The 23,135-nt window shown below is 43.8% G+C and overlaps 1 protein-coding gene across 2 annotated transcripts in view; it reads left to right on the top strand.

Annotated features, from left to right (window-relative positions):
* The window catches only part of arhgdig (Rho GDP dissociation inhibitor (GDI) gamma), a 70,736-nt gene that overhangs the window by 27,936 nt on the left and 19,665 nt on the right, over window positions 1–23,135 (top strand). For both annotated transcript variants that reach the window (XM_079519338.1, XM_079519337.1), the window contains exons 2-3: window positions 15,262–15,435; window positions 18,976–19,059. In XM_079519338.1, coding sequence (XP_079375464.1) covers window positions 15,267–15,435; window positions 18,976–19,059 — 253 coding nt within the window. In that variant the 5' untranslated portion in view covers window positions 15,262–15,266. The remainder of the gene's footprint in view (window positions 1–15,261; window positions 15,436–18,975; window positions 19,060–23,135) is intronic.

Raw genomic sequence — 23,135 nt, 5'->3', positions numbered from 1 at the left:
AGGGCTATAGTGGCCCTCTCCATCGTCAAAGCTGCCCACCCCTGGGCTAAGGGCTATAGTGGCCCTCTCCATCGTCAAAGCTGCCCACCCCTGGGCTAAGGGCTATAGTGGCCCTCTCCATCGTCAAAGCTGCCCACCCCTGGGCTAAGGGCTATAGTGGCCCTCTCCATCGTCAAAGCTGCCCACCCCTGGGCTAAGGGCTATAGTGGCCCTCTCCATCGTCAAAGCTGCCCACCCCTGGGCTAAGGGCTATAGTGGCCCTCTCCATCGTCAAAGCTGCCCACCCCTGGGCTAAGGGCTATAGTGGCCCTCTCCATCGTCAAAGCTGCCCACCCCTGGGCTAAGGGCTATAGTGGCCCTCTCCATCGTCAAAGCTGCCCACCCCTGGGCTAAGGGCTATAGTGGCCCTCTCCATCGTCAAAGCTGCCCACCCCTGGGCTAAGGGCTATAGTGGCCCTCTCCATCGTCAAAGCTGCCCACCCCTGGGCTAAGGGCTATAGTGGCCCTCTCCATCGTCAAAGCTGCCCACCCCTGGGCTAAGGGCTATAGTGGCCCTCTCCATCGTCAAAGCTGCCCACCCCTGGGCTAAGGGCTATAGGCTATCTTGCGCCACCCCTTACCCCTTATCCCTCAAGTTATTTGTCATTTTTTACTATTTGGATAAAACTTTTAAAATAGCTCAACTGGCCAATCTACAAGCTCACAACGTGTCAATAGTCTAGTCGGCTAGTTGAACTATTTTAAAATGTTTTTGCAAATAAGTTTAAGGATAAATAGGGTAAATAGGGCCCTAAGGCTATACATATTTTTTAAAGGGAACATTTCAAATCTTTGCTTCTGGGGCGTCCCTGGAACTATATCTGTTGGTCGGCAGCCAAATACATCTAATTATGGGGCTCCTCGAGATTAAAAAGTTTGGGTTAAATGCAAATTGGCTTATTATCTGCCTGCAAGAGAGGTGTGGCTGTGCTGCTTCACGTTTGGTTCCACTGAATACCAATGCCAGATCCATACAATTATTTCACATTTTACCATAATAATAACTTTGTCCGACATTGACAATGTACGAGTGTGAGATTATCAGAATGAAGGCCTATTCATATTTTTATCTGCCTTTCATTGGCAGCGTGTTTGAGACACCACTGGAAACACACTTGACCTTGCTGGTCTTTTCACATCCTTCCTCACTGTGAGCAGAGTGAGGCGCATGCACGGCGCAAAGGGCTCCTATTTAGACTCTGAATTCATTAGTCGTGGGGGTGGTTGTGTTTTGGGTGTTACGTTAATTCAATCAATCAGACTGCCGGCTCCCATTACTATTAAATAGTAAGGTGTGCCTGCTCCGTGCTCGTTAACGCGTTGCCCAGTTTAAATGACGGCAATTGGAGGAGATGCAAACAATTTTCTGCTGAGGAAAATTGCATTGGGCCGTCTACTGGAGCAGCATTAGTAATGTGATATAATCTACTGGAGCAGCATTAGTAATGTGATATAATCTACTGGAGCAGCATTAGTAATGTGATATAATCTACTGGAGCAGCATTAGTAATGTGATATAATCTACTGGAGCAGCATTAGTAATGTGATATAATCTACTGGAGCAGCATTAGTAATGTGATATAATCTACTGGAGCAGCATTAGTAATGTGATATAATCATCGTCTACTGGAGCAGCATTAGTAATGTGATATAATCTACTGGAGCAGCATTAGTAATGTGATATAATCTACTGGAGCAGCATTAGTAATGTGATATAATCTACTGGAGCAGCATTAGTAATGTGATATAATCTACTGGAGCAGCATTAGTAATGTGATATAATCTACTGGAGCAGCATTAGTAATGTGATATAATCTACTGGAGCAGCATTAGTAATGTGATATAATCTACTGGAGCAGCATTAGTAATGTGATATAATCTACTGGAGCAGCATTAGTAATGTGATATAATCTACTGGAGCAGCATTAGTAATGTGATATAATCTACTGGAGCAGCATTAGTAATGTGATATAATCTACTGGAGCAGCATTAGTAATGTGATATAATCTACTGGAGCAGCATTAGTAATGTGATATAATCTACTGGAGCAGCATTAGTAATGTGATATAATCTACTGGAGCAGCATTAGTAATGTGATATAATCTACTGGAGCAGCATTAGTAATGTGATATAATCATGTCAGGAGACGCGGGGGAACAAAAGCTCAATGTCATCCACTATGTTGAACAATGAAGAACAACGTGTTGAATTCAAATGGATTTGGATTGCAAGCAGTGTGCATGCATTATGAACCCATCTACAGTACGCAGGGGGACTGCCCACAACTCTGACCTCCCCTTAGTCTGACCTACATGGCCGGTTAAGACTGAGGTTAGGGTTAGTGACCTATGTGGCCGGTTAAGACTGAGGTTAGGGTTAGTGACCTACGTGGCCGGTTAAGACTGAGGTTAGGGTTAGTGACCTACGTGGCCGGTTAAGACTGAGGTTAGGGTTAGTGACCTATGTGGCCGGTTAAGACTGAGGTTGGGGTTAGTGACCTACGTGGCCGGTTAAGACTGAGGTTAGGGTTAGTGACCTACGTGGCCGGTTAAGACTGAGGTTAGGGTTAGTGACCTACGTGGCCGGTTAAGACTGAGGTTAGGGTTAGTGACCTATGTGGCCGGTTAAGACTGAGGTTAGGGTTAGTGACCTACGTGACCGGTTAAGACTGAGGTTAGGGTTAGTGACCTACATGACCGGTTAAGACTGAGGTTAGGGTTAGTGACCTACATGACCGGTTAAGACTGAGGTTAGGGTTAGTGACCTACGTGGCCGGTTAAGACTGAGGTTCGGGTTAGTGACCTACATGGCCGGTTAAGACTGAGGCGTGGCCGGTTAAGACTGAGGTTAGGGTTAGTGACCTACGTGGCCGGTTAAGACTGAGGTTAGGGTTAAGGTTAGGGTTTTGGATCGTGTTAGTTCGGAATTATGGGAGGTCGTAAATACATGCCACCTAAGCATCTTAATCCGAAGGTAGGTGCCCAGACCGCTAGGCCGGCCCTGGCTTTTTATCAAGTTTCTGTTGTGGTGGAAAACCTTGTCATAAATGTGTGCCCAGCGACATTTAGCACCCAGTGTAAGATGGGACCCTTTGACTTGCCCGTTGGTGTGTGCCTTCACTGCCTCGGCACAAAATGTTTGAAAACCACTGCTGACGAAAAAACATACGTGAGTGAAATACAAAAAGGCAAACGCACAATAAGGATCACAGGCACACTCTCTCACCCACTTATCAGCTTGCTTTTTAGTTTTAGTGTTAAAAAAAAAAGCAACGTTTGACTGAAATGGCATTTTAAGCCACAGTAATGAGGCCACGGAGAGCTCAATTTGCACCTAGTGTGTGTAGTTTATACCAGTCATCTGTCTTAACGACGCCGGGGACAGTGTCTTTCACAAGCTGAGCTGGTAATGAGCAAGTTTTACTGTCCACACAAACACACTCCACCATTATTATCATGGAGGCGTGCATGAAGACACACAGGCACATGCACACACGCGCACATTTCACACAGATACTCTGACACACGCACACATGCATGCTATATGCACACATTTGCATACGGTGTTTGATTATGTTAAGTGAATGTGTGTGTGTAGGTGTAGATACAATATGTGTATGCATAATATTTACTTAATATTTTCTGTCATGTTGCCATCTGGTGACACGCCGTTAGCCTGTTACTACAGCTAGTTCTTTTGATTGCATGAATACTTTATTAACAGTTTGCAAAAAAGAGCACAGGAAAGTAAAAGTACAGTTCAAAACAAGGTCTCTGCTAAGAGACCGACATCAACAACATCAACAACGACATCAACAAACTCGATATCCTGCGTGATTGTTTAGCTGGAATAAATAATTGGATGGCACTCAACTTTCTTCAATTGAATGCTAATAAAACAGAGATCCTTGTCATAGGCCCTGAAAACATCACGAACGCAATCCGTCTTTCCTTGGGCCCACTGGCCTCCAACATGACTGACACTGCCAAGAATCTGGGTGTCTTTTTCGATAAAAACATGAATTTCGAGCCCCACGTAAAGAAGGTCACCCAATCATGTTTTTACCACTTAAGGAATATTTCAAAACTCAAACCAATCCTCACTTTTCAAGATCTGGAAAAAATCATTCACGCTTTTGTTTCATCCCGTCTCAACTATTGTAATGGACTTTATACTACCCTTAACTGTTCCTCTATTCACAAACTACAATTAGTACAAAATACAGCCGCTAGAATTCTCACCAATACAAACCGCAGAGCACACATAACACCGGTACTGGCTGAACTCCACTGGCTCCCTATCAAATCCAGAATCAATTTTAAAATCCTTTTAACAACGTATAAAGCACTACATGGCCTAGCCCCAGTTTATATCACCGACTTACTGGTGGCAAAACCAAATGTAAGACCTCTCAGGTCCTCTGACAAAGGACTCCTGCATATCCCTTTGACAAAGCTGGAAACAAAGGGGGAGGGGCCTTTGCAGTAGTTGCTCCCACACTGTGGAACGCCCTACCCTTTTTAATTAAAAATACAGAGTCTGTCGAGGGTTTCAAAGTCTTGTTGAAAACTCACTTATTTAGGTTACATTTTATCTTGTGAACTTTTATTTTGACCATCATTGTTGTCAACTTGTGTTTCTGCTCTTATTCTTTGTTGTGTTTGCTCCTTTGTGCCTTGTTTTAACTTGATTGTTTATATTGTTGTTTTTACTGTACAGCACTTTGTAACTTTGTTTTGAAAAGTGCTTTATAAATAAAATTTACTTACTTACTAAGAGGATTTAAACCCAAGAAAGGCTATTGGCTTGTTTCTATTGGGGTCCTTCATACTCAATTCATCATTGACATACAAAAATACTTTACTATGCAAAAACATCATGTTAAATGGTTAGAAATCAAAAAGAACAATGCATACAGTAAGCAGTTCAATTTACAATGTAGGCATTTAGCAGATGCTTTTAATCCAGAGCGATTTACAGTAAGCAAGAACAATACAAGGTAATACATCAAATACATAGAAATAGTCATCAAGAATCATAAGCAAGTTTGGGGCAAAGTGCCGTGTTGAAACACAGAGCTCATAAGTGGTGCAGCTCAAACCATTTAATGGTTAAAAATCTTTCTATTTATTTTTTTTCCTTCTCTTTCTTCCTGAGATGAAAATAATTCATTTGTGATATAAAAGATGAATGAATTGACGTCAAAATTCCACACAAACGCCACACACGCCTTACTGCTGAAGGATAGCTACCTCCGTGCGGAAATGGCCTTGAACACGAAACAATGGAGGGGAAAATATTTCTGTGCTCTGGCAAGTAAAGCAGAGGTGCAGATAGAAGAGCAGGAAAGGCAATATGTGTTTTAATTTTGTATATTTATATACATATTTATTATAGAATGAGAATACAAGTGTGCATATAATATTTTATCTTGCCGTTCGGCTCTGCCATCATTAACCATCAAGAACTAGAAAAAGTGCCCCTCGGGGCACAGGTCTCCACCTGGCCAGGTCAGGTTGTGGCCTCCTGGTGGCGCTATAATAGGCCAATGTGAAAAGGGTGCCATTTGTTCTTACATACCATTGATGGCAATTGGATGATTTGAGGCATTTTGTTCCAAAAATGTGTTTTGCTAAAATCCACCTGTTGGTGGCGCTATAACAGGCCAATGTGAAAAGGGTGGGATATATTCCTCAGCCTAGTATGAAAGTCTGTGAAAGATTTCACGTAAATTGCACGCTGCGTTCATGATTTGAGGCTTTTTGTTTCAAAAGGGCCAATCCTGCAAAATCCTGCAACGGACAGATCCATCTTGAACACATAACTATAGAGATAGTGTGTATTTGCGGGATTTTTGGAGTAATATAAAAAAAAAAAGTCTGCCTCCTGGTGGCGCTATAACAGACCGTCCTGGAAATGTTGGGGGTTCATCGTTGGCATCTAGACGGATACACGGGCACACGGACTGGTGGAGACAATAACAACCCCCCCATGGGGAACAAACAAAAAGCAGAGCCCACCGGTGGTGGTGGTGGTGGGAGCAAACAGCGAATAACAACAACCAGGAAACATATGCAGAAGGAACACAGGAAGACTGCAGTTCCACGTTTTCTGCACTAATAGGAGTGGTTATATACAGCACTAATTCTGTGCACGAGGATGCTTACGCACACCAAAGCCCTTGGTGCCGGTCCATAGGGGAGTAAACTGGATAGAAGAAACAAGAAAGTGGCCGCAGCCGCCGCACACACTGATAGTCAAAGTTCCAATACTTTATTCAGGACACAGAGTACCAGAAGTTAATATTGTGTCTGTACATATACATATCCCGCTTATTACATATACATAAATTAATACAATAGTTGTACATAAGAGCTTAATGCATGCTATAAAGAGATATAATGACCTCATATTAGGCCATAAAGCAGTGGTTCCCAAACGGTGGTGTGTGCACCCTTTGCGTCTTATAGGGGGTGCGCGACATGAACACAAGGTGCACAAGGTGGTGCTATGGTTTTATTTTAAATATATTAACATATTACGCCAATATATATAATAAGTATGCAGAATATAGCCTATGCTGCATACAGTATATATGCCATATTCAGGTTCATATATGTGCATATATGTGGATAAATAGGATACAGTTGGGTGCCACCGATATTGTCCCTTATCATTTGACCCATTTAGGCCTGACCTCAACATTTAAAAAAATCCTTCTAAATCCTCCAGTTTTCTGAAATAAATATTTTCACGATTTTTCAAAAATAGCAGACCTACAAGCTCGTAGCGCGCCACTCGGTGGCGCGCTATGAGCTTGTAGATCTGCTATTTTTCAATAGCTAAATTATAACAATGTTTAAAACACCAAAAGGGGTTCCCGCCCAAAATGGGTTAACTGTCCTTTTGCGCAGATCACGCAAACCTCAGCAAAAAGAAAAGGACAATATCGATGGCCTCCAACTGTATGTCTCTATATAGTTTATGCAATTTATATTTTCATGGGTGGGGGGGAGCATCATACGTGTAATAAAAGGGAAATATCTGTAATTAATAGCAGCTTCATTATTTTCATTATCTTTATTCTAAAGAGACAATACAGTAGCCTACAGATTTATACATAAGGAGGTGGTGCTTCAGTTTATCCCTATTTTCAAAGCCAGCAGAATAACCCATCTTCACATGATGAGAGGGACAATTACCATAATTTTAATCAGAAGAAGAAAAAAGATAAGGTCAAATAAATGTGGAGTTAAATACGCTTAAATTGAATAAGCTCAGCAGTCTTGTGAACTCTATGCCTTGTGTGTCAGTGGGCTGGACCTTGCTCTTTAAATATGAATGTGAATTAACATGGCGATTCTGATAGGTCAGCAAAGAAAATGCCATTAGGATTATGGCTCTTATTTGTCAGAGGAAACTGGTGTCCTTTAGTAAGTTGCTTCTGGATTTAGTAACTAAATTGGCTTACTACAGTATTGTACAGTATGTATGTATAGGTGTGTGTGTGTGTGTGTGTGTGTGTGTGTGTGTGTGTGTGTGTGTGTGTGTGTGTGTGTGTGTGTGTGTGTGTGTGTGTGTGTGTGTGTGTGTGTGTGTGTGTGTGTGTGTGTGTGTGTGTGTGTGTGTGTGTGTGTGTGGGGTGGGGAGGGGATGCAGGATTTGATATGGAAGTGAATCATTTATGGAGATTTAGCATACAGGGATACGTATGCGTACGTGCATGTGTGTGCGACTCAATTAAACATACCATATCTTTACACACAGACAGTGGGGTCTGCCATCTTCCTTGGCTGTATAGGTACGGTAAAAAATATCACTGTTAGAGTATAGCGTCAGACCATACACGATATACTACTTAATCATAAATCCAGCCTTTATGTAGCCCTGGGTGAGGTGAGTGATAAATGGACAGTTAGGCTGATAGGGTACTGATAACTGCTGACACCACAGGTTATTCTAAAACGAAGCTAAACCTAAGCATATTGGTGAAGATTTACAATCGTTTGGTTGTAAATTAACCTCGGGCGACGACGATGAATGCCTGAGTGATAGTAATCTATATGGACTGCTCTGTTTGGATTCACAGTAAACGATTATACATTCTCAGCGTCATTTGGAACGAGCCAGGTTTGTGTCGGATGACTCAGATCCCGTTCCCCTTGGTTAATCGTGATACGCCTTGAGGACCATTCACAGCAGTTCTCCTTCTGCTGTTCACAGTGGTGGAAAAAGTACTCAAATACGGCAATATAGAAATACTCAATTACAAGTAAAAGTCCGGAATTCAAAATGCACTTGAGTGAAAGTACAGAAGTATTGGCATCAAGTACCAAAAGTACGCATTGGGCGGAATGTCTAAAATGTATACAAATCATTTGAAAATAGCAGATCTACACTGAGCTTGTATATCGGCTATTTTCAAATGTCTCATCATCATCATCATCGTTTTAAGTCCGCTTTCCAGGCACCGCTGGGTTGGACTTGACTTTCGATATGGCTTTCCTCCACCGGGAACGGTCCATGGCCACCTCGCGATTGATGCCGAGCGCTTTCATGTCAGCCAACACGGTCGTCTGCCAGGTCTTCTTAGGCCGCCCACTGGGTCTTGTCCCCTCTAAGTCCAATTTTCAAATAAAATAAAATGTATATAGGGCTGAAGTGTGTAATAATGTATGTTTTGTAATGATAATCAAAATCTACTAGTACGTTTTCAAATAATTGTAGTGGAGTAAAAGTGTACAATATTTGCCTCTGAGATGTAGTGGAGTAGAAGTAAAGGTATTGATGATTGGAAATACTCAAGTAAAGTACAAATACCTCAAAATTGTACTTCAGTGTAATGTACTTAGTTCCATTCCACCCCTGGCTGTTCAGAAGCTAGCACGGCATAATCACATTCTTCAGGGAAAATAACACAATGTATTATAATGTTTGGATATTGTCATGCAATCCCCAGAAGAAGGCTTGTGTGTGGATGGAGTGGAGCTGTCAAAATTGGCCAAGAATTATGTCTAATTGAATGATGTTTTAAAAAAATATATATATATATATATATATACATTATAGTTTCAAATATGCATTTTTGCGCATTATGTTCATCATAAGGTGGAAAACCAACGCAATGAGAGAGAGACCGCTAGTAAGTAGTAACTCCTTGTATAGTTATATTTATTACACTAGAGGTTCGGGCTGATATGCGGCCCTCACACTATACATTGCACCCTCCTTAAACCAATTTTAATATAAGATAAATGTATGTCTTTTCAAAGATCTACATCTGCATTCAGACTGTGTATCGGCCCACGTGAGAACTTTAGACTGGCAACTGCAGCAGGGCTGCCTTTTTTGTTGACTTTACTTACTTACTTGATTTTATAATTGGAGTGTTCATACAGTAGGTGGGAGTCAGAGTGTTCATAGGTGGGAGTCAGGGACTCAGGGAACATTAACACCTCATTTCTGAGTGGTGCAAACCACTCCAACAACTGGCTTTGTACCCGTGTCCCGTGTACCCGTGTTTGTTCGTACCAAAAAAACGAGCATGGTTGCTATGGTTAGCAACCAAAAAAACGAGCATGGTTGCTATGGTTAGTATGTGACGTCACTGACATCACAGATGTGTAGTTGCACCACTCAGTTCACACAGGTGTGATTTTTTATTGATCGATTGATTGAATGACGTATTAGTCGGAAATGTAAATGGCATGTGAAAGGATAAAACAAAAACGTCCTGGGGACTTGTTTCATTGTGATCCTGCTATGTATTCAATTCAATTCATCAACATAGCATAGAAAATGCACACGATAATACTGTACATGTCATCGACAGATGCAAACACTAGATCAGTGGTTCCCAAAGTGGGGTCCGGGGACCCCCAGGGGTACCTGAGGGAGTTCCAGGCGGTCCCCAGCTAAATGATAGTTTGGAACCAAATGGACCATTATGGGTCTATAACTCTGAGAGTGTACAAATGGAACCAAACGGACCCGTTAGGGTCTCTCAGAGTTAAATTAACATTGATTTAACAATATAAATTGGGGTCTCAGAGATATAAATGCCATTAAATGTCGGGTCCGTAGCCTAATGCATTTAAAACTGGAGGGGACCTTGAAATTAAAATGCTTGAGAATCACTGCTATAGAGCCATTACAAATCTTCTCTTAGGGGGGTCCCTGCAGGGCATATCTCTTCAAATGGGGGTCCGCGGGGCTAATTAGTGTCTATTTGGGGGTCCTTGACATGAAAAAGTTTGGGAATCACCGCACTAGATGTACAAAGGAGAAAAGTCGGTATAGGTCTAAAAAGATTACCTGTGGAAGGAGTCGTTGTCCTCATTGAATTCACCTGAGCCAGTTGTATGAACTGTGCACCAGTTAAACCTAAGCAACGGATATAGTCCACCAGAATGTGAACCCAGGCATGTTGAGTACATGTTTTAAAACGTACGTTTTATGTTAGAAATGTTGAGTATGGGTCCCCAGCATGTAGAAACTGCCGGATGCTAACTTACCATACCATTAACAACCTATAGAAGGCAACATATTCAAAATGTCATCATGCTTTATGTAGCATGTGACGTGTCAAACTAGGGGGTTTCCATGATATTGAATCCATTCCAAGCATTAGTTTTGCGAAAGAAAACACACATTGGACTAAAAACGGCCATGCCCACTTGCCCAATTGTGCTGACATCATCACATTTGTGATGTCGGCAATGGCCGTTTTTAGCCCAATGAGTGTTCTTTTTGCTAAACTAATGCCCCAATGGGGCTCTATGGGCTGGCAAGTAGACTAATAATGAATAGTGCAGGTCATTGTTGAGGAATAAACCCTGACAGAGTGATTAGACCCTGATGCGTAGCAGAGGGCTCTGTATCACCCTGAAGGGGTTTATTTCTCAACAATGACTGGCTCACCATTAATTATCCCGCTTATTACATGGTTACTTAATAAAGAAATTAATAAATTGGCACACAATGGAATGATTTGCTTACGGTAACTAAAATAGTCCATTACATTATGATGGTGGTGCCCTCTTTTAAAAAAGAATAATGACAATAACTGATATGCTATAAGTGTAAATGAAGGTAGCCTAACTGAAGCATTATCAAAGATGTGTTAATTGTCTGTATGTTTGGAGGAAAGATTTTACAGTTCAAATGTCTTTTGTGAGAGGACAAACATCTGGAAATCAGCTGATCTACAAGCTTGTAAAGTGGTTGAACTGATTCTTTTGGTCCAGCCGACCACAATACTTGCGCGCTCTGCTTGCGCAAGTAATAACCAGCAGTACAGGTGAGCCTGGGGACCAGGGTTGAGGGGAAACCAGCTGTCAGAGAAATGGTTCCGGAAACTAAAGTTGAGGTATTGTCGTAACACTATAACTGTTTAAAAAAACATCATACCTGTGTGAAATGAGGGGCGCTCTTATCATCATACCATCATATCATCTCATTCCGGCCAATCACAATTTGTGTCACAATTTGTATCAAATCATCGCTATGGGGTGATCAGCCAATCAAATCATCACTATGATTCACACAAAGCTGGGCATAGGAGGGGCTAGCACCCCTCAAAAATAATTAAAGTCGGCTTGGTCAGCCTTGGAGCCAGTGTTGGTGTAAGACTCAATAATTTGACTCTGAAAAGATATATGCTTGTTGTAGATGTGTCACATAATTAATGTGGGTGTCTTCGGTGCTTGTTTAGAAGCGATATCCCCAGACTGGGTGATGTCATCGCACAGATAAGTTCAAAGGGTTGCCATGGTGACGGGAAGAAGGCAGCTGTGTTTGGCTGTGGCAAGAGTGTCGCTGTAAATAACGTAGAAATACACATACGCACACACGCACACGTGCGCACGCATACGCACACAGACACACGCACACAGACACACTTGCACGCACAAACACAGAATTGATGTGTCTCGCTCCCTTGTTCTTCTGCTGTCTCCCCATGCGATGTTAACCAGACCTCTCTCTGTCTGACAACCACCTGAACACGTTCTCACAACTCATAGTGAGTGAGTGTGCGTGCGTGCGTGCGTGCGTGCGTGCGTGCGTGCGTGCGTGCGTGCGTGCGTGCGTGCGTGCGTGCGTGCGTGCGTGCGTGCGTGCGTGCATGCGCTTGTGCGTGCGCTCGTGCGTGTGTGGTGATGCATTTCATTTGTGTGGGTATAGTAAAGAGGAAACTGCTTGTATATGTTCTTTATTTGTACACTACCAATATGCCTGGGTGCTTGCCTAGGTCATTTGGGGGAGGAGGGGACAGGAGGGGGGGGGGTGTTAGAGGGTGTGGCTTTTATGCAGGCATTTTACTCTCTGTGTGTGTGTGTGTGTGTGCGTGTGCATGTGCGTGTGCGTGCGTGCGTGCGCTTGTATTGTATAAAGCTCAGGGCTGCTGTATACGCAGCAGGCTCATTATAGGCAGATAAACGGTGCCTTGGCCTATTACATACCACTGTTATAGAGCCGTAAATAAACAGTATACTACCTGTGTGTGTGTTACTGTGTTATGATTTGTTTTTGTCGCTCTGGATTAATCGTTTACCCGCCAGGAACATAGGAATTTTAAAACGTAGAATCTTGTAGCCTGCCACAAACGGAAAAGCCGTTTTAACAGCGATGTATTCATTAATGCATGTTTTAATACGATCGTATCGAAATCTACCGTCAGTTAGCTTTGTTATGCTTCTGACACAATGGGCGCGGCCATTTTGAAAATGCGCGCGCATCCACTTACATTGCCGGCTCTGGTTTCAGACGGCTTTATCTCACAGAAGCGACATTGCAGAGGACGCTTTGTCCCAGACAAGCGTTTTCAACGGCCTGTAGCAGGCGCTGTGATACTCGCGGTCCACTTTTTCCACCACCGACCGAGAGAACGAGCACCAGCTTCGTCAACACACACGGAATGGTTTCATAGTAAAATGCGATTACGGATATTTGGCTCTTCAAAGTAAGTGTCACGCGTGATTAAACCATGGCAATACGCAATCGAGGGATTAATTAATGGCGGCAGGCTACTTATTAAGAGCGTCTGATAAATGCCTAAATTGTAAATAGTTTTTAAAGCGGTGGCGGTCGTTTTGTGCAGCCTATATATTATTGCCTTTCCCCAATGCGTATTGGTAGGTGCAGATCTCTGATTATACAACGGGTGTTTCGAGGAAGCAATCTGATTGGTTGAAACAGCCATCTAGTCGTGCTTCAAATGAGCATGATGGAACACCTAATCAAAACATAAGTGACGGAGTCCAGTGACGGATTAACCCCCACGAGGGCCCCGGGGCCAGTATTTTTTTTTGGGGGGGGGGGGGGGCAATTATTATTATTTATTTATTTTATTATCTTTTTTACCTAAATTTAACCCATTCAAAAGCCAATGAAGGTCCCCAGGAGCCTCAAACCCAGTACCGCGCAGTCCAGTGGGCCCCTGGGCCGCGGCCCCACCGGCTCAATGGGTAATTTGGCCCTGGCTTAGTCTTGCTGCTCTCCCGGAGAGGGTTGCTAGCCAGGCTAGCGATTTTCTAGGGACATTTTCGGTCGTAGTGGATACATATGACACGTAGCTTGTGGAGTTAGTTCAGTCAGTCACACTCGAGGGGGTTCATGCCGTGCTCAAAGGCGCATTCTATAGACAAATTCAGAAACGGGGCTCATGGTCGCAGCTTATGTATTTCCTGTAGGCGGACTCGACATAGCTGCAGGGTTTAAACCCTCACCTTGTTAGTCTGCGTTTGAGGCAGTTTGAGTCTGCCTCAAACGTTACTCTTTTACCTGCTTTTTACTAACACTAACATTACAAAGATGCCCAGAACATTGAGATGAACCTGTTTAGTTTATGGCTGCTCCAACAGTAGTGGCAACATAAAAAAAAAAAAACGGAATGTCAAAATATCCACCGCGGGGTCTGAGACCAGAGCCTCATACTAAGCATTACAAGTATGAGGTATAAAGTACAGCAGCCTTGTGTTCATAAAACAGAAAGATTGGGTATTGGGTAAGACTGACGTTATGTATCTTTCAGGACCTTTCACTGCTTCGTCTAAACCATTACTCAATGGCTCTGGTCTCAGACCCCGCGGTGGGGGTATTTTGACATTCCGTTTTATTTTATTTTTGGAATGTTGCCACTACTGTTGGAGCAGCCATAAACTAAACAGGTTCATCTCGATGTTCTGGGCATCTTTGTAATGTTAGTGTTAGTAAAAAGCAGGTAAAAGAGTAACGTTTGAGGCAGACTAACATCAGTCACTCTACCGTTCACTGTAGTAGAAGAGGTGCGCCTGGTGAGGGTTTAAACCCCGCAGCTATGTCGAGTCCGCCTACAGGAAATACGTAAGCTACGACAATGAGACCCGTTTCTGAATTCGTCTATACTCAAGGGGTTAACATGCTGAATTTCTATGTGGGTGTATAAGTATGTGCAAGTCCCACACGTAATTCGCTGATGTGGCAGTCAACTGACCAATTGGGCGGGCTACTTAAGCTCACTAGTCTGCATGCTCTTCCTGCCTTCCTTCTGCTATGGTTCCCGGTTATGTGATGTTGCTCCCACCACCACCCCAGCACCACCGGTGGGCTCTGTTATTTATGTTCCCCATGGGGGGTTCATTGTATATCTATCTCCCTGCTCTTAATGTTTATGATGGTTAATCGTGCCGAGCAGGGAGTAAATGCAGCAGAGCCGAACGCCAAGATAAATATCATATGCACACTTGTATTCTCATTCTATAATAAATATTGGTTAAATCTTTCCGTGAGTTGTCTGACTGAACTGTCATTAAAAGTTGTTTTAGCGAATATCTTAGTTATAATTGTATAACAGAAAGACTTCCCTGGGGGGCGAGCGTGCACGCATCTGCCTGGGTAACGGCAGACTGCTGGGCGAGCGCTGGCACTTTGGCATGGGGGGGGTCAGATCAACATAATGGAATGAATTCTGTACTGGCCATATATGGAGCGTGTCTTGAGTGTACAAGGCTTGATGAGGTCAGATCAACATATGGAATGTCAGAACAGGAAGGATCTTTTATGCTATAAAAGATTGGTTTCTCCAGATCGGGGTAAATTGGAGTGAATATCAGCCGATCACCGATCGGTGGCGGATCGATCGGCGCACCTCTAGCCACAACGTTTCTGCCCAACGATATCATTATGCCAAAATGAAGTGAAGACAATGAAAGATAAACCTATGCCTATGGTCTGTCCATGCAGGTCTAATGGCTGACAAGGAGGAGAAGCCCATGGCAGACGAGGAGGAGGAGGCCAACCTCAACTACACTCCCCCGGCACAGAAGTCTCTATCCGAGATCCAGGATCTGGACAAGGAGGACGAGAGTCTCAACAAATACAAGCAGACCCTGCTGGGAGCAGGGCCCGTAGTGTCAGGTAAGGCCTACTCACTCACTGTGTGTGTGTGTGTGTGTGTGTGTGTGTGTGTGTGTGTGTGTGTGTGTGTGTGTGTGTGTGTGTGTGTGTGTGTGTGTGTGTGTGTGTGTGTGTGTGTGTGTGTGTGTGTGTGTGTGTGTGTGTGTGTGTTCTCCCCAGGGTGACTAATGCTGGTGATGCATGCTTGTATTCAGTGTTATTGGGGCTCCTAATAATAGTTCTCACACAAATTTGCAACAACTTAGAAAAGAGAGATACACAGTCATCGCCTGCTCTCTCTCTCTCTCTCTCTCTCTGTGACGCACGACGCACGCACGCACGCACGCACGCACGCACGCACGCACGCACGCACGCAGCCACCCAGCCACTCACGCACGCACGCACGCACGCACGCACGCACGCACGCACGCACGCACCCATTATACAGATATATTATGCATGCAGCCAGCGACGCATTGTACACATTCACACATGCACACTGTAAATACACACACACACACACACACGCACGTGCACGCTGGGCTGGCACAGTCTTGCTAGTCTCAGCATCTCTGTCCCGGCAGCAGCAGGCGGGCCGTGATACAGCTGATATCATTCCTGTGTAGCTCTGACCCGCTCCCCACTGGAACGCTACACCAGCACGTCTGGATCGGCTTACCGAAGGATGGTAGGGCAGGGATGAACTAACCCATTACGACCTCAACACCCCATTCTACAAAATGTCTTCTCTAAATCCTATCCTATAGACGAATTTAGAAACGGGTCTCATGGTAGCAGCTTACGTATTTCCTGTAGGCGGACTCGACATAGCTGCAGGGTTTAAACCCTCACCAGGCGCACCTCTTCTACTACAGTGAACGGTAGAGTGACTGATGTTAGTCTGCCTCAAACGTTACTCTTTTACCTGCTTTTTACTAACACTAACATTACAAAGATGCCCAGAACATCGAGATGAACCTGTTTAGTTTATGGCTGCTCCAACAGTAGTGGCAACATTAAAAAAAAAAAAAAACGGAATGTCAAAATATCCACCGTGGGGTCTGAGACCAGAGCCATTGAGTAATGGTTGAGACGAAGCAGTGAAAGGTCCTGAAAGATACATAACGTCAGTCTTACCAATACCCAATCTTTCTGTTTTATGAACACAAGGCTGCTGTGCTTTATACCTCATGAGGTATACAGTGGGACAGTCCCTCATTGCCTGGACTTTTCAGGCGTCCCACAAATTGAGACCATGTCCCACATTGTGACCATGTCCCACATTGTGACTAGCAGTGTTCAAATGAGACCATGTCCCACATTGTGACTAGCAGTGTTCAAATGCCCTGTTGTAAAGCTCTCATTGAGACCATGTCCCACATTGTGACTAGCAGTGTTCAAATGCCCTGTTGTAAAGCTCTCATTGCCTCTTTCCTGCGAAATGTAGCCTACTATTAAGTCTGTTAAAATAACATGAGAAATATCCCCTAGGCTACGGTACCAAGTCAGCCATACTACCCATGACCAAAATTTGCATTTAAAACCAAATGTGAGATCATAGGGGTTTAATAATAAAATGATAGGCATTATTAGGCCTATATGGTCGAATATGACATAAACGCATTTGAGTAATAAATTGCTAACGTCCCCCCGGTTCCACACAAATACTACTCTCACTCAAATTAACAGTTTGGATTTGATTCTGGTCATCCTAAAAGGGCATCAACAGGTAAGTGCTTGTCTATGAAGTCTATGTAATAGTGGCTCTGCAGTGCAGGGTGACAGGTTTGAACTGCATGGCCAGGAGCTTGAAACAGAACCTGTATTCTCAGTTGAGATTCTGGTTGGTTTACATTACTGGTCAGTAGTCAGGCTGCATTCAGGTGTTAATGGCAATACCAAAATAAGTCGGAAGTCCATGAGCCAGAGCTCCAAATTTGGGCTCCTTCTGAGCATTATATGAAAATATGCCAGAATTTGCATAACTTTCCAGAATCAAAATTGGTTCTCAACATGGTTATGTTTTATTTCAGCGTTTGGTTGTACAACTCACTGTGCCATTAAGATTGCTCTTCAAGATCAAATTAAACTTTAACGCGACATTTTTATTCAGGCTTCATAAAATCATGGCTTGTAGTATAGAATTTGATTGATACCGAACAGTATCGTAATTCAAAAGTCCTCATACAGCCTACAATTCTGGATTGGCTATATTATTATATTTTCTACGTGAATATAACCATTATATAACCATATAATGCTGTCATTTGTAAAAATCACAAAATATGGTTCCAAACGTCATTGAAGTGGGACTCATAAGATGTCCCTGGGACCCATTGAAAAGACCACCCCTGGGTCCCGGGACCCATTACACTGAAAACCTATTTACATCACTGCTGGTTGAAGACCAAGCGTGCTGCGGCATTCTGGATCAATTGGAGAGGCTTATGAGAGGTTATGAAAGCTAATTTACACTACACAGGGTGTTTGTACACATGCAGGCAAACACAACAGTCTCTTAGCAAAATGCCATTGTCAAAATGGAATTCTGTCGCTATTTAACAATTTATTTTACTCTAAGCCATTCAACAATGATATTATAGCAATCATATCACAGCCATACGGGGTTTGTAGTATTCAGCTCTTAAAAATCATAATCTAATTGGTACGGGTATCAGAGTCGGGTATCAGAGTCGGTATTGTGAAGGACAAAAGGCCACAATTTGGTCTTCATGATGTCACACACAACCACAAATATATGTCCGGCATCGCTGCATTGGGGCAGTATTATCCATTGACCTTCTTTTTGGAAGAACAGAACACCTGTGGTATTGTTCTGTATTGTATAGCCTACTGTACTATATTGTTAAACATTTCCACAGGTTGACAAAGTAGACATACAGTAGCTAATGTACTAGACAGACACGTATCCTATATTGTGTAGAATAGATGTCCATAGACAAATACTGCCTACCAGTTTGTTTGCAACCATTCTGATTCGGTATAGTATAGAGTCATTTCAGTTGGTCATGGTGCCGTAGTTTTCAGAAGGCTGCCCTACTTCAACCCATTTTGGGCGGGAACCCCTTTTGGTGTTAGCATTATGTTATGCTTTAGCTATTGAAAAATAGCAGATCTACAAGCTTGTAGAGCTTGTAGGTCTGCTATTTTTGAAAAATGACTTACCACTGACATAGAAACATAGCTTTTTCAGAAAACTGTCAGGATGTAGAAGACATTTTTAGAATCTGATCTCAGGTCAAAATGGGTTAAGCCTAGCATGTGAATGGCACATGAATGCCAAATGGCAGTTAATTGAGGCGAGTAAAGGCCTATTCATACCAAATGGGATGACTTTTCCGTAGATGGATCCCCCCTTCGTCATAGGCAGTTTCCACCCACTCTGCTGCAATTAGACCATCATGCTGGAGATAATTCTGCTTTCTTTCTTTCCAACCTGGGCCCTCTTTTCCTACAGCAGTTATCTTTTATTTCAGCGCTCAGTTTCACCAACCCTATAACCGTATTGACCGCACCATGTTCTGTCCATGTTCTCTCCAGATCCCAACATCCCGAACCTCCAGGTGACCAGACTGACGCTGATGTGTGACCAAGCCCCTGGACCAATCTCCATGGACCTCACAGGTGCAGTACAATCGCGGGTCCATTTGGTTCCATTTGTACACTCTCAGAGTTAAATGAACATTGATTTTACAATATAAATTGGGGGTCACAGAGATGGAAATGCCATTAAATGGGGGTCCGTAGACTAATGCATGTCAAACTCGTTGTCCTTGAAATTAAACGGGTTGAGAATCACTGCTCGCGCTGTAAAACTCTTCTCTTATGGGGGTCCCTGGCATATCTTTTCAAATGGGGGTCCGCGGGCTAATTAGTGTCAATTTGGGGGTCCTTGACATGAAAAAGTTGGAGAACCACTGGACTAGACAGAAGACCATCAGATAGAGCCATATATGGACATCGAGTCTCAATCAATTGTCTAGCCTTGTTGCCAGGTGCAACAAGCTCTTGTAGCCTTGTTTGCATTGGTTTCCGATGCTCTTTTGTTGGTTCGCTCACTGTGTTTTGTTAGGGCTTTCCTGTAGCTCCAGTTAGCTCATAACATTAGCTTCTGTTGCCACTCGCGCCGCGTTGGCATTCAGAGTATGGTTTTTATGCCGTTCAGATCTATGGGTTTTATGGGTTAAGTCTCCCATTGGCTTAGAGGCAACCTAGAGGCAGCCAATCATGAAAAAGTGTCCACTACGGTATCTTTACGGTCGTTAGTAGAGGTACTAGCAAATGTAGTCCAGGTGCTTTTCAATCACCCGGCCTAAAATTGCCCTGGGCAAATTGGCTCTGTCACTCCTTTTTTCCTTGAAATTATCCCTCGCTCACCCCAGAGTTGTGGGTGACCAATCAGAGCCTACTATTCAAAGTGAGACTTTTTTTGCTGTGACGTTGGAATCTGTTTGTAACCGCCCCTTGGAAATAAATCTTCCACACCGAAGTTCCAGACTAATATCTACAGTAAGCAGTGATATATACCAAAGACCACTTTTGGAGCTCGCCCTCCTTATGGCGTTGTGAGTTACGGGCTAAAAAGTTTGGGAACCACTGCCCTAGAAGACTATGCAAGTTCTCAACGTTTGGCACAATAGTAGCATTTATTTATTTTTCATCACAAGCAGTACGTAGTGCTTTAAACCCATTTCCCATGATGTGTAACATTAGTTTCTGTTCGAGTGGCTCCTGGCCAACATTCAACCTTGTTTAATGATTGGATTTGCCCTGCGCAAACACTCCATCACAGGTGGGGAGCGGGCTGCAGACGGGACATTTTTGGCCCTGACTAAGCCAAAGCATTACTTCATCTCAGGCTTGTACACATCCCAACACCTTCAATAATTAGCAGACTCTAACCACAAAACCATTTATAGCCCTCTACAACACAAAACATTTAGTTGCCGGTGTTACACAGCCGGTATGGCTGAGCTTAGAAGGTAATTTCAGGTCCCTTTCAGTCCCTTTAACCAAGAAGTTTGGTCTTTCCCACCCAGTGAAGCTTGCTTTATGGATCATAATGTGTTTATAAGACCAGCATCTTATAAGTATTCAATCCCTTACATGATTTCAATTGATAAAATACTCAGGTTTTTCTGCACAGTTGCAGATAAAGCCCTTGAGCCTGAGCCCATTCATACTAGAGGATAATTGGCTCCAACCATCAGTCTCGATTGGCTCTATAATAATCACCAATCTGCAATTGGGCTCAAGATTGGGGAAATTCCTGGCAAGAAACAAGCTTTACGCAAAAGAAACCCCAAAGGACGTGTGAGCATATGCTTCGTGTTTCCCGCTGCATGTTGATGAATGAGCAAAACAATGAAATAATAAATAAATAAAAAGACATGTGTCCGCATACGTATTCTCATAGAAATACATTGCACATAGGGTGAGCAGATGTCACGGTTTATCCGGGATTGGTGAGAACAGTTGTGATCAAACCTGCACGCACAATGACAGCTTTGTTTTGGTGTGTTCCGTTCCCTACCCTTTTCTTTTGTCCTTGTGTACCAGAAATGCCCCCAGCGCTACTCCCTGCCAGTGTTGTTTTTGTCGACTAAAACTGAGACGAAAAATGTTCGTTGACTACCTTTTTTCACTGACAAGGTTCAAGGTTCAAGGTCTTTATTAATGTCCCAGAAGGGCAATTGTGTTTACAGCAACAGTAGTGGTTTCCGACATACAAATACAAAACAATACAGGACAACAACAGACAAGAGACACCATAGCATAAACGGAGGTCTGGTCGCATCTAGTGCAGGTAGAAGAATAAGAGATAAGAAATCAAAAACTAAAAAACAAAATGTAAACTAAATGAAAAATAAGCTACGATGACTAAAACTAAGACTAAATGTATTAACAATTACGTCAACAGATAAAAACTAGACTAAAATATCAGGAAGGGACTAGTGGACAAGAGATCCAGTATAAGTCATTTTACGATCTACAAGCTCACAACGTGTCGCAGTGCGACGTGTTGTGAGCTTGTAGACCGGCAATTTTCAGCAAGTGTAAAAACTAAATCAACTGTACATTTAGTCGACTAAAACTAGACTAACACTAAAACATTCCAGGTGACTAAAACTAAATGAAAACTATTCAAGAGACTATGACTAAAACTAAAATCTAAATTTGCTACCAAAAACAACACTGCTCCCTGCCACAAAAAAACCAGCCCCTGAGCAAGGCAGTTCGTCGCAGCCCGCTCCAGTACAGCTGCTCAGTGTCTGGCAATATAGAACAATGCAGTCGTAGCGAGCGGGGCAGCTCCCAGGTGTGAAGTATATTACCATGCTGCACATGCATGGTGTGTGTGCAGTGCTCAGCCAGCATGCCCCCTTGGGTGAAGTTTAAAGATACATGATCTCCTGCCCGAACACTGGCTATTGAACACATTCATTCTGTCGGTGTCGTATGTGCAGGGCTGTAGCGCTGTTTTGTCGTATGTGCAGGGCTGTAGCGGTGTTTTGTCGTATGTGCAGGGCTGTAGCGGTGTGTATGTGCAGGGCTGTAGCGGTGTTTTGTCGTATGTGCAGGGCTGTAGCGGTGTTCTGTGGATGTCGTATGTGCAGGGCTGTAGCGGTGTTTTGAACACATTCATTCTGTGGATGTCGTATGTGCAGGGCTGTAGCGGTGTTTTGTCGTATGTGCAGGGCTGTAGCGGTGTTTTGTCGTATGTGCAGGGCTGTAGAGGTGTTTTGTCGTATGTGCAGGGCTGTAGCGGTGTTTTGTCGTATGTGCAGGGCTGTAGCGGTGTTTTGTCGTATGTGCAGGGCTGTAGCGGTGTTTTGTCGTATGTGCAGGGCTGTAGCGGTGTTTTGTCGTATGTGCAGGGCTGTAGCGGTGTTCTGTCGTATGTGCAGGGCTGTAGCGGTGTTCTGTCGTATGTGCAGGGCTGTAGCGGTGTTTTGTCGTATGTGCAGGGCTGTAGCGGTGTTTTGTCGTATGTGCAGGGCTGTAGCGGTGTTCTGTCGTATGTGCAGGGCTGTAGCGGTGTTTTGTCGTATGTGCAGGGCTGTAGCGGTGTTTTGTCGTATGTGCATGGGCTGTAGCTGGGTGTTTTGTCGTATGTGCAGGGCTGTAGCGGTGTTCTGTCGTATGTGCAGGGCTGTAGCGGTGTTTTGTCGTATGTGCAGGGCTGTAGCGGTGTTCTGTCGTATGTGCAGGGCTGTAGCGGTGTTTTGTCGTATGTGCAGGGCTGTAGCGGTGTTTTGTCGTATGTGCAGGGCTGTAGCGGTGTGTATGTGCAGGGCTGTAGCGGTGTTTTGTCGTATGTGCAGGGCTGTAGCGGTGTTTTGTCGTATGTGCAGGGCTGTAGCGGTGTGTATGTGCAGGGCTGTAGCGGTGTCGTATGTGCAGGGCTGTAGCGGTGTGTATGTGCAGGGCTGTAGCGGTGTCGTATGTGCAGGGCTGTAGCGGTGTGTATGTGCAGGGCTGTAGCGGTGTCGTATGTGCAGGGCTGTAGCGGTGTCGTATGTGCAGGGCTGTAGCGGTGTTTTGCGGACCATAGATAGGGCTTTTGTTCCCACCAGGGGAAGATTTGTGTGTGCATGCCCAAGTGTACTGTACTGTAAGTGGGTGTGCCTGCTATTTATATGCAGCTCTCGCTCTCTCTGTGTGTGTGTGTGCGTGCGTGTGTGTGCGCGCGCGTGTGT

The sequence above is a fragment of the Electrona antarctica genome, assembly GCF_951216825.1.
Source record: "Electrona antarctica genome assembly, chromosome: 14".
Classification (NCBI taxonomy): Eukaryota; Metazoa; Chordata; class Actinopteri; order Myctophiformes; family Myctophidae; genus Electrona; species Electrona antarctica.
This window is presented reverse-complemented; position numbering and strand designations above follow the sequence as displayed.